Source organism: Nannospalax galili, unplaced genomic scaffold, assembly GCF_000622305.1.
Source record: "Nannospalax galili isolate Female #2095 unplaced genomic scaffold, S.galili_v1.0 scaffold514, whole genome shotgun sequence".
Lineage (NCBI taxonomy): Eukaryota > Metazoa > Chordata > Mammalia > Rodentia > Spalacidae > Nannospalax > Nannospalax galili.
This window is the reverse complement of record NW_008336076.1, coordinates 1,532,981-1,548,423: the sequence shown is the minus strand read 5'-3', so window position 1 is coordinate 1,548,423 and position 15,443 is coordinate 1,532,981. Positions and strand designations below refer to the sequence as shown.

At 37.1% G+C, this 15,443-nt stretch overlaps 1 protein-coding gene across 1 annotated transcript in view; it reads right to left on the bottom strand.

Annotated features, from left to right (window-relative positions):
• Positions 1–236: 236 nt before the first annotated feature.
• Positions 237–15,443, bottom strand: part of Scn3a (sodium voltage-gated channel alpha subunit 3) — a 122,718-nt gene continuing 107,511 nt past the window's right edge. Inside the window, exons 22-28 of the mRNA XM_008830907.2 lie at positions 14,617–14,739; positions 11,647–11,919; positions 9,864–9,917; positions 8,934–9,071; positions 7,778–7,882; positions 5,361–5,631; positions 237–3,911 (exon numbers count right to left, since the gene is read on the bottom strand). Coding sequence (XP_008829129.1) covers positions 2,716–3,911; positions 5,361–5,631; positions 7,778–7,882; positions 8,934–9,071; positions 9,864–9,917; positions 11,647–11,919; positions 14,617–14,739 — 2,160 coding nt within the window. The 3' untranslated portion in view covers positions 237–2,715. The remainder of the gene's footprint in view (positions 3,912–5,360; positions 5,632–7,777; positions 7,883–8,933; positions 9,072–9,863; positions 9,918–11,646; positions 11,920–14,616; positions 14,740–15,443) is intronic.

Sequence of the window (15,443 nt, the reverse complement as noted above, 5' to 3'; positions counted from 1 at the left end):
CACATCAGGATGCTTTAAAAGAATTTAGATTTTGCAGACTAATGCTTGGCTTCTCTGGAACTGATGAAATCATAAATTGACTTGAGGAGGAAGAAGCCAGTGAATTCCATGAGTCACTTTATATCATTTATTTTGGGGAAATAATAAAATACATAGTTAGATCGATCCAACTTGTCTTTAAAAAATGAGTTACAACTTCATTTTTCCATTGAGAATAAAGGTTTAGTTTTGGATTGACAAAAATGCAAAGGAGCCTTAAAAAGTAACATAAATTCTCAATTCCTGCATCATTAATACTTCATAGGAGTTCATAAATGCATTTAGGTAACAAAGAATGTGAGTAACTTGATAGTCATCAAGAAACTGTGAAATGTCACCTTTACATCAAGAGGAGTAAAGGTTAGGTGCCTGGTAACTCAATGAATGAACTGGACTGACAGCCATGAGTGAGGGCTACTCCAAGTGTTAACAAACTTGAAAGTTAGATCATACGCACTGGGTCCTTTGAACACATAAAAGTTCATAAAATTAGTTTTAACTAGTCTTTGTTCTAACAAACTTCTTGGTGGATTGTGTGAACTTTTATGAATACAAATGTTAGATCAAGTACAGGTTCCATTCATTATGCAGATTTTTAACTGCCAGTAATTAAAAAAAACAGAGTCCAACAAATGAAATACAGTAAAAAATGAAATATTTATTCTTTTGGCTCAATAATGAAGTAGCTCACCATTCTTTTAATAGCAATTCCCCGCATGCAGTTCATCAGTACACTACAGTAAATAGTTTTGTAAAAGTAATGTTAATGTTAATACATTAAACTTTTGGTTTGTGCAAAAAAATTATATCATGTTAGGTAATTGTACAACTTTGCCACTTTGTTCCTGGCTAAAAAGGACAGAGCCCATGTTATATCTGTAATAGCTTTAGTGCAGCAGGAATTAAAAAAATAAGCCTAGTCTGCATATGCAAATACTACAAAAGTTGAGTTAAAAAAAACAAACTTTCATGAATGAAGGATTATCTGCAGGCAACCATAGTTGGTAGAAAATGGTCTAGGTTTGAGATTTAATCAACATATCTCTTATTAGAATGGTAGAAAATATATTATAACAAATAAATCCACAAAAACCCGTGTCTAACTTTTATTTTAGGAAATAATCTGCTGAAAAGTCTTATGGATTCAAAAGTTTGGAAACTTGATTAAAAATAAAAAGTAAAAGCATAAGGTAAAATAAATTGCCATGTCATCAACCTGAAAATAACTTTCTTATGTACAAATGCTGACAAAGAAAATTGATCATATTTTACATTATATATATTTAAACAAGTTTGGATATCTTTTAGGCAAAATATGAAGAGTAGACTTTCATTAAATAGGCCCTATGCAGTGTGTCTCCTTGAAGTCAAGAGAGATACATTTATGATGCTCAAGTTGATTAACGATGCAAAAGTAAAGGTGCTTTAAAATAATTTCTATTATATTTTTCTTGGCATGTAGACAGAGAGCAGGTTGAGTTCATTCTACCACCAACATGTGACTCTTCTAACCAAGACTTGTGGAAAATGGATTGATTAAAATAGAGCAGCTTAGGCAATATTAACATGCATTAGTGATAGCCTTCCAACTATTTCTGCATAATGATCAGTATAGGATACCTCCCTTTAGGAAGCTTGCAAAAGACACATACACTGTGGTACATATTTGATTTAATAGAAGTTGTTTATCAGGCTATATATATATTTATATATATTTGCCCAAACATGCACCACAGGATAAAATAACTATTTACATAACAGAGGGTATTTAAATGACATAACCTGCCAGCTTTGCTGAGAGCAGAAGACGGCAAAGCAATGCTGCAGCAGAAAGCAGGACATCTCCTCTAAAGGGATTCTTTAGCTAGACTTTTCTAAAACATTTATTATATAACTTTTGGGGGTAAACATTTAACCAAAATGAACTATAGAGCTCTGGAACTTAGAATAAAATATGCACTTGCTGAAACAGAATACTTTGCATAAAAATAATCCTTTAAATATTAGAGGAGATTTTACAGGCACGTAACTGCTCAGAGAGAAACAAATACAACCGACTAAAACACTTGCACAGTTAACACCATCCAGAAAATGGAAGTACTTGAAACTGTTAACATTAGAAGTTTTTCTAGTTTTGAGCAAGAATTTCATCTCTCAGGCAAAATATTTTTTTTGTGATTACTGGAGAAACTTGTGGAATGGGAATATAGGGTTCTTACATAATTTTTCCCCTCAACATTAAACCTCATTTACAAAAATAGTGGGATAGCATTATGAATAAACTATGAATTAGGGACCAAGGAATTCCACTAGGACAAATTTTGTAAAAATATGGCAGATGTGGAAGTTAAAAATAGAATGGATGGAGTGCTGGACTAACGGTGTTTGTTGGTGTTGCAATGGTCGCTTTCACAACTATCCCTATAGTGTAGGTAGCCATGGAGTTCTCCTCAGCGGTGTCAGCAGGTAATGGAAACAGCAACCTCTTGTCAATGTTGATACCCTGTCTCACAGAGTGGCAGTGACAGAGGTCACTGTCTTGTATAGGCACTGACCATGAGTATTTGTTGAAACAGTCAGTTTGGCATGGATCTCCTCTGGGAGTCCAGTTGACACATACACTTTACCTTCAGAGGCTGTAAACAATTGATTGCAAAGACATTTCTTTCTTTCTCTTTACTTTTGATTTTCTCTGACCTCTTTCCCTTTGCTTTCCTTTTCTGGTTTGTCTTTCTCAAACTTTTCCTTGTCTGGTTTTGTTACACTATCATAGGAAGGAGGAGAGGTGGTAGAGGAACTTCCATCTGTCTTTTCTGGGGTGGAATTCCCATTTAATTTGTCAATAACCATATCTCCTTTTATAGGCAAGTCAATCCTCCCTTTGATTGTCTCTTTGTTATATTTACCTGATATGTCTTTTAACCTTTGCTTTAAAAGATAACATCTGTAATTACGCTGAATGATAGCAGCAGATACCTCCTCTTGTTTGCGTTTCAAAGTGGTGGTAATTGGCTCATAAGAGACTTTGGAGGGATTTGATGCCATAAACCTATCTTCCATCTGTATGCGGAGGGCATCCATCTCTCCACTCTCACCCAAAACCCGCTTTGTAAAAGCAAATAAGATGTCCAGGCAGTGGATCCGGTCTCCACTGACCATGGGCAGGTCCATGGCGATGAGCTGGACTTTGTTGGGCTTTGCGATAAGCAGAGGAGGATCCAGCGCGGCTGCAAAGTCAGAGAGCTTGCAGAATTCTATGAACTGAGTGGCATCAGGGTCGAACTTCTCCCAGACCTCGTAGAACATCTCAAAGTCGTCCTCGCTCAGGGGCTCTGCACTCTCTTCAGTGGCAACGCTGAAGTTCTCCAGGATGACGGCGATGTACATGTTCACCACAACCAGGAAGGAGATGATGATGTAGCTGACAAAGAAGAAAATCCCGACGGATGGGTTCCCACAGTCCCCCTTCACTGAGCTTCCAGGGTGAATTGTGTCAGGGTCACAGTCGGGAGGCGCACTGTTCAGAATAGGAGCTAGGAGTCCATCCCAGCCCGCAGAGGTGGTGATTTGGAACAGGCAGATCATGCTGTTGCCAAAGGTCTCAAAATTGAACATGTCATCAATTCCAACTTCCCTCTTAACATAGGCAAAATTGGACATTCCAAAGATGGCGTAGATGAACATGACCAGGAAGAGCAGGAGGCCGATGTTAAACAGAGCAGGAAGTGACATCATCAGAGCAAAGAGCAGCGTGCGGATCCCCTTGGCGCCTTTGATCAGACGGAGGATTCGGCCAATCCTGGCCAGGCGGATCACACGGAAGAGGGTAGGGGACACAAAATACTTCTCTATCATCTCAGCAAGAAACATTCCTGTGGGAAAATACAGAAACCAGGTGAACAGTGAATATTTCAGTGCTTATAGGAATTCTGTAGGTTTTCTTCATTTATAAAAATAAACACACAAAAACATTTAAGTCCACTCATATTTGGCTTTTTTTATTTTTTTGTGACAGTGTCTCCCTGTAGCCCCAGCTGGTCTGGAACTTGCTATGTAGACCAGGCTGGCCTAGATCTCACAGAGATCCACCTGCCTCTGTCTCCCTGGTGCTGGGATTAAAGATGTACACGCCCAGTTCAAATATTACAGTTTTATTCAATGAGCCTATAATATTGTGTTATAGATCAATATGAATTTTTGTAAAATCCAAAATGTCTCAAACATTGCTATTACAATTTAAGGTTATTCTTCCCAATTACTATATATATATATAGTTAACCTCTCTATATATGAAATATAGAGAGGTTAACTATATATATAAAACTATAAATAGTTAACCTCTATATATGAAATATGGAAATTTGAAATAAAGGTTATTTCTGAAATAACTGAACACACCATTTTCTATTTTTGACCAATGACATCCTGCATTTTGAGAAAAGTAGACATATCTGACTTAAAGTTCTAAATTTGGAGATTTTTAATGCCCCCATCTTTCCTGGAGCCTTAAAATACCTCATATCCTTTCTTCCTGTTAAATATTAACCTTTCTTGCAAGACCAATCTCAAATGTCATTACTCCTACTTCTAGAAGACTGTGTTAAATGTTTTGAACAGTGTTGATTATCTCCTCTTCAGTGATCTTTGTATTACAGTACTAACACCATTGTGTTTTAATAATGTGTTTTAAAAACATGTGCTTCTTCCAACAAACCTGACTGTTCACAACTAGGAGAATATTGTAGTTTGAGTGTAAGGTATTCCCCTCTAAGCTTCTGTGTTTGAACATTTGCTCCCCAGCTGGTGGTGCTGTTTTAGAAGCTCATAGACCCTTCAGAGAATGCATATGTACTGGAGGAAATGACTCACTGGAGGCAGGTCTAGAGGTTTGCTAGCTGAGCTCCTGTTCCCACTTCCATCTTAACCGCAAATGAGCTATGAACAGCTGACCCCCACCCACTTCTGTTGCTGAGCCTGCCACACCAGGATAGAATTTATCCCCTCACATTATAAGCCAGGATACACCTTTCCTTCTTTAAATTTCTTCTTGTCACAGCAATGAGAAAAGCAATGGGGAACATAAGGTGATTTTAATTTCCTGCTTTCTTCATCCATTCCCTCCAAATCCAGTATTTATAATTTAGTTTCTAGTCAGATAACTTTGTCAATAAACCCAAGTTTCAGAATTTTTATTCAAATACGCCTGCATGAACTTTATCTTTTCTGCATGTAAATTCTCCAACCGAATTTCAGTGTCAAGCAGCTGGCAGGATTTGGCGAAACTGTTTCTCTACAAGCACATGTAATTGAACTGCTCTTACCTACGATGGAGAGAATTACTACCACAAAGTCAAAGATGTTCCACCCTATAGTGAAGTAGTAGTATCTAAGTGAGACGAGCTTCAGCACAAACTCTCCAGTGAACAGGACAATGAACACGAGGTTGATCCGGGACAAAACCAGGGTCATGTATTTGCTCTGATCATCGGTTTCCACCATCATGGTGACCATGTTGAGGCAGATGAGGATCATGATGCTGATGTCAAAGACTTGTCTGGTTACAAAATCAAAGACCATCCCTTGAAATTTGTTCTAGAAAGAAAGAGGACATGAAGTTAGTATATGCATTGCACAAATGGTTGAATAACCCTGCAAATTAGATCTTTCTACATGTGGTCTTGATATGCACCTTCTTCACGTTACATTAAGTAATCTGTGGCTCCATTTAGTTTCACAGTTTTTAAAAATGAAAGCTGGATATCACATGACAGTAAGAAAGCATGTTTGGTTTGGTTATATCTCAGAGAAAGATAAAGTTGAATAAGTGAGAAACTAGTGGCAATTGGTTGACAATACACAGAAGCTGTTTGAGTAACTACAATAATTCTTATACAGTCACAATGAATAAATCTTCACAATAATGAAGATTTATAAAATGGGCAAATACATACTTTAAGAGGAATAGCCTAATTCATTCAAAATAATTTAAGAAATTCCTATTATTCCTTATTTTAATCCCTCAAATTATGTTAGCCACTTTTTATCAATTCTACCTTTTCTAGCTCTGAATGTCTATGAGTTAAGTTGTTAATCTATCTATTTTCCTCTTTATCCATCTCTTTTATCTATGCTTCAATAAAGACAAATGGCAATTTTTTTCTTTCTCTAATTATTTTAGAAAAATGCATACTTTTAAAGAATCCTGTAGGAATATGAATATTAATACAATTTTGGTAGGTAATTTAAAAATAATTTAGAATTAAAGCACAAAATTTCATGGCTTATGGAAAAACCAAAGATCATGAAACTGACACAACTCCGAATTTCAGTGATCTTTGGGGACACAGGCTCTCTCCTTTCTGTGCACCCCCTCTTCCTCCTCTCCTCACCCCTCCAGCTTCAACCACTTCTAAATCCATGGTAGGGTGAAGTCACTGATAGGGTTCATGAACCTTACCAAGTCCCAGCCTGACTTTGTGACCTGGAATACACTACTTGACCTTTGGACCTCTGTTTGCTTCATTTTTAGCTACCTGAGAGGGTATGAGTTAGGACACAGCTCTGTGAGGTGGTCCATCCTCATCATGGCATTCAGCTGTTAGGTAGTGTTACTGAGTATGCATTCTAAATAAACTTTTTCTTTTTTTGTGTTTTGATAAAAAAAAATTTGTTGACAGTCTTCTTTCTAAACTGATTGGGAGTATTGTCTAGTCTCAAGAGTGAGAGAATGCAGAGACAGTGTGTTTTCTCTCAATTGCAGGATCTCTCTCTCTCTCTCTCTCTCTCCTTCTCTCCCTCTCTCTTGTCATGAAAGTAGAAAGGGGACCATGAAACGAGAAAGAGATCTTAAGGGAGGGAGAATGGGGGGAAAGAGGGTCATGGAATGTGTATGATATGAAGAAGGGATTATTTATATGGTGGAAGGAGACCAGAATGAGAGGTGCAGGGGCACAGGGAAGACAGTAGGAGAGGGAAATTAGCATGAAGTCTAATGACAGCTATATTTGAAAATGTCATAATGATACCAGTTACTTTATATGCTATCTTGAAAGCTAGTTAAAAGAAGGCAAAATAAAATGAGATTTTTGCCAGGTGGTAGGGGAAGGAACGAGGAAAGAAAGGGCATAGAGGAGGGAGGTGATGGGGTGAGTCATCTGGAAACCTCCATCTACTTAAAAAGACAAAGACAGTCTGTAAAGATCAGAGGAGCAGGAATCAGCCATCACAGCAGCAGGAGGGTGACTTTGGAAACAGTTCTTGGGAACTGTGAGTTGGAGAGCTTCAACTCAAATATAAAGAAACATTCCCTTATTTTAAGAACTTGCAATTGTTATTGAATATAATAACTGTAGACAGCTTCACAGTATGAATTTTCTAACTAGTGCTATACGTTGGCAACACCATCCAATATGTTCTGATCAAGAGTATTGCCTAATTTTACTACAAATAAAACATTAGCATTTTAAAATATTTTATTTATTATTTTTATTTTATGTGTATGTGTATGAGTATATTGCCTGCATGTATATAAGTGCACCCATGTCATGCAATGTCCATGGAGGGCAAAAGAGGTCATCAGATTACCCTGGAACTGGAGTTACGGACAGTTGTTAGCTGCCGTGTGTGTTCTGGGAATCTAACCCAGGTCCTCTACAAGAGCAGCCAGTGCTCTTAACCACAGAGCCATCTCTCCAGCCCCTACTTTAGCATTTTAAAGAATATAAGATGTCCTTCTTACTGCAGGCCGAGGTATGGGTTTCTGAGGCTTTTTTGAGCCAAGTTTCTTCATTGCATTGTAATATTTTTTCTGTTCCTCTGTCATAAAGATATCTTGACCTCCAAAGTAAAAACATAGAAAAAACTGGTTACAATCCTAATGTGTTACAACAAGATTTTAACCAAAATATTTCTGAACCTTCCTTTAATCTTTTCTCAATTTTAAATGGATATTATCCTGCTAAATATAAATTTATTCTACTTCTGTCTTCTATGTGAAATGCCCAAGACTTTAATATGCAAAAACCATAGGCACATAAAATTCCGATTAGTACAGATCCTAATTGGATTATATTATGTTCACAATGAAGTTTAAAGTTTTCCGACATATTTTCATGGAACCAAGTATATTTTCTTCACCTCTTTCACTGACGACAGTTTTACTGCCTTATTCAACAATTTTAGCATTTTTGTGTGCCAAATAACGTGGTTGGTTTCAAAATTCCATATATATTTAAGACATAGTGTCATGCTCCTGAAGAAGTCAGGATATTGAAAAGGTAGATGTAAAATAAATGACAGCATGCTAAAAAAGAGAAAGAATGAGAAAAAGAACAGAAGAAAGTGAGGGAGGGTTACTGTACATACAACAGTAAGTTCAGAGACCCAGAAACGAGTATATTTAGGGCTTTAAAGAATGATAAAGAGTCTGATGGGCAAAGCATCTCAAGAAGAGAAAAAAGTCCCTTGTAAAACCCTTAAGGAGCAAGTATACAACCAAATTCAGAAAAGATCAGGAAGACTTATAGCTGTCGTGTAGCAAGTGCTGCTGATGAATGATATGGGGGGCTTATGAGTAGGTGATGGTATAGTAGATACAAAATGGGTGGGTGAAGATGAGGCTGAGAAGTGGGTGGAGACAATTCCTGAAAGTCTTTGTAAGCCAGACTAAGCCCTGGAGACCCATTGGATGTCCTGAAATAATAGTTGTCCTAAAAAAATAGTTGTACAGTGGATGAATAATGAGGAGCCCTAAGTAGGGACTATAGCTGAACTGATCACATAGTAATACTGAAAATCATACACACATAATCTAAGTATGTCAAAACTCTAAGTGTCTGGTCATTTGGCTGTATAGCAGATGAACATAGGAAGGGCAGAGTATGAGGAATACTTATCTTCTTTTTTTGCTGGTTGAAGTTATCTATGATGACACCAATGAATAGATTCAGCGTGAAGAATGATCCAAAGATGATAAAAATGACGAAGTATAAATACATATACAAATTCTCTTCATATACAGGCTGAAGTTTGACCTAAACAATAGCAAAGATACTGAATAACGTTAACAAAATGGCTACTTACACTAAATAATGTAGTGAGTGCTGTTACTTAATGTGAAGTTGCTTTTACATCGTCTTAAAAATATTATTTTACAAAACAATCCTTTTCTCAAAGTAGCATGAAAAATTGAAACTTTCACGGTTGTAATCGAATATATTTTTCCATTGTATCTTACCTGACAGTCCTTCAGATAATTAACACCTGATATAAATACAGCAAATAATCTGTGTCTATTATTATTGTTGTAGATTTGTACTATTTCAGTTTGTATTTGAAAAAGATTTAATAGCAGAGCATCAATAAAGAGAAAAATACAACTTGAACAAAGGTATTCTAAGGAATTCTTTTTATTTCTATTTTCAAAATTTAGTTTCCTTGAAATTTGCTTACTTTTCTGTAATATTCTTGGAAGCTGCTTTGAAAACTGGTTTAGCATGCTCTTCAGAGAAGCAGATAAGTTATTTCTCCACTGAGCTATTTTCTCACTCTGAATACTCCATTTGCAGGACAAATCGAATGTCTTGTCATCCATGTAGTTAAGAAATCTTTTCACAGTGCATACAGGTTATCTCTTATGTATTAGAGCTATAGTAACCATCATATTATCTATATAGGAATCCCTGTCTCTAAACAACCATGTCTAAATGCACTGATATTTCTACTATATGTCATATAAAATTCTGAGTCTCTTGGTTAAATTGTCACCAGTGCTTACCATGGACAATTTATTAACTATAAAGAGACAGTATCCAGGTGATACTTACATCTCGTGAGTCAACAGCTGCATACATAATATCCATCCAGCCTTTAAATGTGGCCTGTAAATAACATATATTATAATTATATATGAATAGCTCACCCAAGACCATTACATTTTACCAGATGAAAATATGACAGTATTATCATAAATATCTTTTTGTACAATATCATGAAATTTTCTATACAGGTGTTGAAATGAACTGAATGAAGAAATGAAATTGAAAAAATTTTGAAACTGAAAAATATTTCTATTTACTGTCTGGATCCTGTTTTTGTTGCTTCTCTTTTTGTTGCTTCTCTTGGAATGTATTCCACTCTTTTTCTATAGCAAAACGTGGCAGGAGATTTGATTGATGAAAATCCCTCTCAGTTTCATAACTTTTCATATCAGAAGATAAAATCTGTGGTTCAGCTTACCCAGCTGTGAATTCTGCATGTTTCAACAACTATCCCGGCAAGATATGACTTCTAATTCAATAGTAGCATGAATATTATGGGAGTAACAATCACCTTTCTAACTGGATTTAAGGTCTGCTTCTTAAGAGGGAGCCCGTACCTGACACTGATATCTGTCCTAGGAACATGTGACTAGAGAAGGTCACAGGCCGTAGGGGAGAACTTGATACTATTATTCTGCTAAATAGATATGGTAGTAGAGACTCCTAATGACTTATTTTACACCCATAGATTAATGCATCTCTCCATCCTCACCAGAGAAGCTTCCTCATGCAGCAGATGGTGATTAACACAGAGACCCACAATTGGCCAACATGCAGAGAAAAAGAGACTACAGAATTATTATCCATGAATTGAACAGCTCTATCAAACTTCTGACTCCAGAGGCTCAGGGATCATTACAGAAAGGGAGGCCGAAAGATTGTAAGAGCCAGAGGAGGTGGATGACCACAAGGAAACAGAGTTTTCCAGACAGCTTGCAAGTTACTCATATATACTCACAGCAATGGTCACAACATGCACAAGTATCCTGTAAGTTCAAGTCAGACAAAATACCAGAGTAGATGTGGGGAAGTGTGTAAGAAACCCCAACGCTACTTGAAAGACTTCTGGAAACTGATGGCAGCTGGCAAGGGGAGTCAGTCTCTTTTTTATGGATTTGACTCTTGCTAGGTTAGCTAGGCGCGAGTAAGTGGATCCACACTGAAGGATACTTAGGGACACAAATTTGACTTTATAAGCATATATATATATATATATACACACACATGAAATTGGGTGAGAGTAGTAAGGGGGTGTACACAGGGGAGATCTAAATACAATTGAACTATACTGCATGAGATTCACAAAATTTCAATAAAATAGGGGAAAAAAATCTGTGGTTCAAGCCTGTGGTTGTGTTTAAATACACCCCATCTTCAATAATAACCAACTAGCACATATATTATCATGAGGTTAAAAAAACCAATTAGACATTATATATTTTGAAAAATTTTCCTTAAGCTGTGTGTTTCCGCACATAATGACATCACACTATTATAGACATTGCTAGAAAAAGGAATCTAGCTAATAATTCACACATTTTATTCATAACTGCAATGTCTAATGTTCAGTAATAGAACAATAAAACTATAGGAAAAAGAAATATAAAGTCTATGAAAGCATTCAAAAAGGAACTCTTGCAGAAAAATGAAACAACTGAAGTGTCTCCCTCATAGTCCAGAAACTAATTTGAGCTACTTTCCTACTATCAAATAGGAATTGTCCAAAGAACATCAGAGGAACAGTCTTATCTGACGCAGTCTGAAATGCTTCCAGGTCTCAACCACTTACCACTTGCAGCAGTGCCAGATAGCCCGCTCCAACATTATCAAAGTTGACTTTCACATTCTTCCACCGTGCTTGCTTGCCAAGGGCCTGACAGTCACTGAAATTGTTGACTTCGCTCACTTCAAACATGTTGCCTGTTGTCATGTTAACACAATGATAGAACTTTCCAGCAAATAGATTCACACCCATGATACTAAAGATCAGCCAGAAGATGAGACACACCAGCAGCACATTCATGATGGACGGGATTGCTCCAACAAGAGCATTCACAACCACCTGGAAAATGTCGGAGACCAGGGAGCAGCTGGTTAATGTGGAAGCCATTCCTGGTGTGTTCTTACACTAAAACATGTCTGGAAGGGGTCAAATGATAATCTAGGTGGATTTCTAGTTCTAGGATGTTTCTTCTAATGTTTTCTAGTATACATTTGATAAGAGAAAACAAATGATTTGATAAGGGAAAGCAAGCAGCTAAGGATAAAAGAAAAAAAACCACCAAAGTATGAAAAGAAATGAACAAAAACCTGATAGTAAGATGGACTCAGAATAAAAGTATGCTGAGGAAAAAAAGGGGGTGGGGGAAGAAAGGTGCATTAAATGCCAAGAGAAGAAGCAATCATCTTGCAGTAATACATTCTAATTTCCAAGAACATGACGGAATGAACAATGATTTGAAAGAGTGAGCAAGCCAACCCTTCACAAATAAAGCATCAAACTGTATTAATTAATATAACTAGGAATTACAGATCCTTTTGCTTATTAGTAAATCCTAGTTTTTAAAACATAGATGAGGGCCCCAGCATGGTGGCACATGCCTTTAATGCCAGCATTCAGGACAGAGAGGCAGGCAGATCTCTGTAAAATAGAGTCCAGCCTGGCCCACACAGTGAGTTCCAGGCCAGCTGGGGCTACAGGGAGACCCTGTCTCAAAAGGAAAAAAAAAAGTATACTGAAATAGGAAAAGAGTGATTTATCTGTAGTGAATTCATCCGCTCATTATTATTTCACAGTCTCGTGAGTGTTCTCCTGAGCCTGTGCTATTTCTTTGAACTAGGTTGGCCTGTTTGAAGGAGAAACTCAATCACCTTTCATTTCTCTGAATTGAGGAGAGATTAAGATATATTTTAAAATCTCAGGAACAGCAACAGTAGCTTTTCTTACCTGATTTATTCTGGTTTGTATTGGGCTGCTTTGGTAAGTATGTGTTCAATGAACCCTTTAAACCATTAACTATCATTTTAAAGAATGATAAACAGTTTACAAATCAACAGAAAGAATTTAAAACACGCACCAAAATCTGAAATCCAAAATTATCAAAATTTCATACACTAATTGAATTTAATTTCCTTTGGAGGTTAAATCATGCATATTATATTTGTTAGATTTGTCTTTTTCCAGATTAAGATTATGTAAAATAGGCCTGTTGTGGTGGTACGTGCCTTTAATCCTTTAATCCCAGCACTTGGGAGGCAGAAGCCAGAAGGTCTCTGTGAGTTCAAAGCCAGCCTGGTCTACATAGGAAATTTTAGGCCAGCCAGGTCTACATAGTGAGACCATGCCTCAAAACAAACAAACAAACAAACAAACAAACAAACAGTATGTAAAATAACCTCTCTGTACCTCTACAAACTCTCCTGCCAAGTTTTCAGTCCTGCACAATTGGTATCTTCCTTCTGGTGTAAATTTTTAATATCAAAACATGAAACGAGATGTAAGTCTATCAGTAATGAAAGAAGATTGTTCAGAAAAGAACTTGAAATTGGATAATGATCTTTATGAATTTGTTAACAGTAGCAATGAAATCAAATCTACCACTTGAAGGGTGAGTGCATCTCTGCTCACAGTGCTTCTGGAGCGGATGGCGAGTGCTTTCATTTTCCTTAGTGAGTAAATTTTACAGTCAAGGCTGACAGGTTTTTATTGCCCTAAACAAACCACCTCCTAACATAAAAACCCTGTGGCCTTGAAGAAATCCAATATTCATGTGCATTTGCAAAGCAGATTAAACAAAGCTGGCTTTTGTGCAAAACAGTACTGGAGGCGTGGCAACTGTGTATTTTATGTTGAGAGGCATGATACTCTTACTAAGGAAGAGAACCTGAGAGGAAAATGCAAGTGCTTTGGAAAAAGTGAAGCTCACTCAGAAGGTGGACTTGAAGATCTGTCAAAGTATGGGCTTGCGGGAAGTACTTAATCAGTTACCCTATAACATCTTACTTTGATTCTGTATAATGTAACCGTTTTGCTGGATGCTATAATTTAATGTTTGTTTCTTGTAAAACCACAATGTGTCTTGCGTATATTAATTCAAGAATTAAGCTCTCCCAAACCACTTGGCTTTTTATTAATTATTGGTACTTTTGGCAGAAGCACTTATCTACTGAGAGGAAAAGGTTCTGGTAGGATGAATGTGTAGTCAGACAACAGTCATTCCAAACTGCACAAGCAATGAAGATCAATGGCACTACATGGTTTTATATACTGTGGAGAAAATGCCTGAACCCTGATCTCAAGACCGAGGTGCTGGCCTTAGCTTTGCCTCAATTCCTGAGAGCATGGTTAAATAAAATGCAGTTTCAAGAACTGCTTAATGCTCTCTGAGACTGTATTTCTGGTACAAGAAAGATGGCTCAGCAGTTAAGAGCACTGGCTGCTCTTTGCAGAGGACCCAGGAAGGGTTTGGTTCCCAGCACTCGCATGGTAGCTAACAAACATTCTTTAATTCCAGTTCCAGAGGAACCAACTCCCTCTTCTTGCCTTGATGGGCATTGCATGCACGTGGCACACAGATACATGCAGGCAAAACACTCATACACATAAAATAAAAAATTAAAATTAATAAAAGACCATAGCATTGAAAATTGTTAATCCCAGAACAAGAATTTAAAGAGGCTACTGTGTCCTGTACCTGGATCACTCCGTACACCTAACTCTGATTTGAATTTTAGAGAAAAAATCACCTTGTCTTCTTACCCTCATGCCTTCAAACCTGGATAAGGCTCGCAGAGGTCTCAAAGCTCTTAATGTCCTCAGGGATTTGATGGCACCAAGTTCTGAGTAGCCAAGAGCATTGGCTACCAAGCTAACCAAAGACACCTGCAAAAAGAAAAAAAAAATTAGTCAACTGCAAAATAAACTGATGAATAAAGGCACAGAAGGTCCTGTCTGCTCCTTAGTGACAATCAATTAAAGTGGAACCCCAGCCTTGCCTTCCACACTATTAGATCTGACACTGCTCACATCATCTCCTGTTTTCCTTATGGGTGAAAATTGTACACTTGCCCATATTTAGTAACATTTGTAAATCTCTCCAGCTAGGTATTCCATGCCATAGATGTCTTTGCAAATTGCGTATATACTTATCACTGATAATTCAGGGCTGAGTTCAAAGCCTGAGCCTCCATATATATGTGCTTAATGTTGCTGACTAAAAATCGGACTCTCTCCTGAATTTTGTAGCATCATGCTTATGAATACTATTAACATTTGCCGTGGACTGGAGGTAGCTGGTTAGGTATTTTGTCTCCCCTTCCATGTCAGGTAAGCATTTTATCAGCCAAGGTGAAACACTCTATTCTTTTTTTATTTTTAAAAATTTTATTTATTAAGAACACAAATAAATGACTTAACACTCCAACTCAACACACTTGAAAAGCAACAGCAAACAAAACCCAAACCCTGCAGACAAGAAGAAATAACAAAAATCAGGGCAGAAATCAATGAAATTGAATCAAAGAAAACAATACAAAGAATCAACAATACCAAGAGCTGGTTCTTTGAAAAGATAAACAAAATTGACC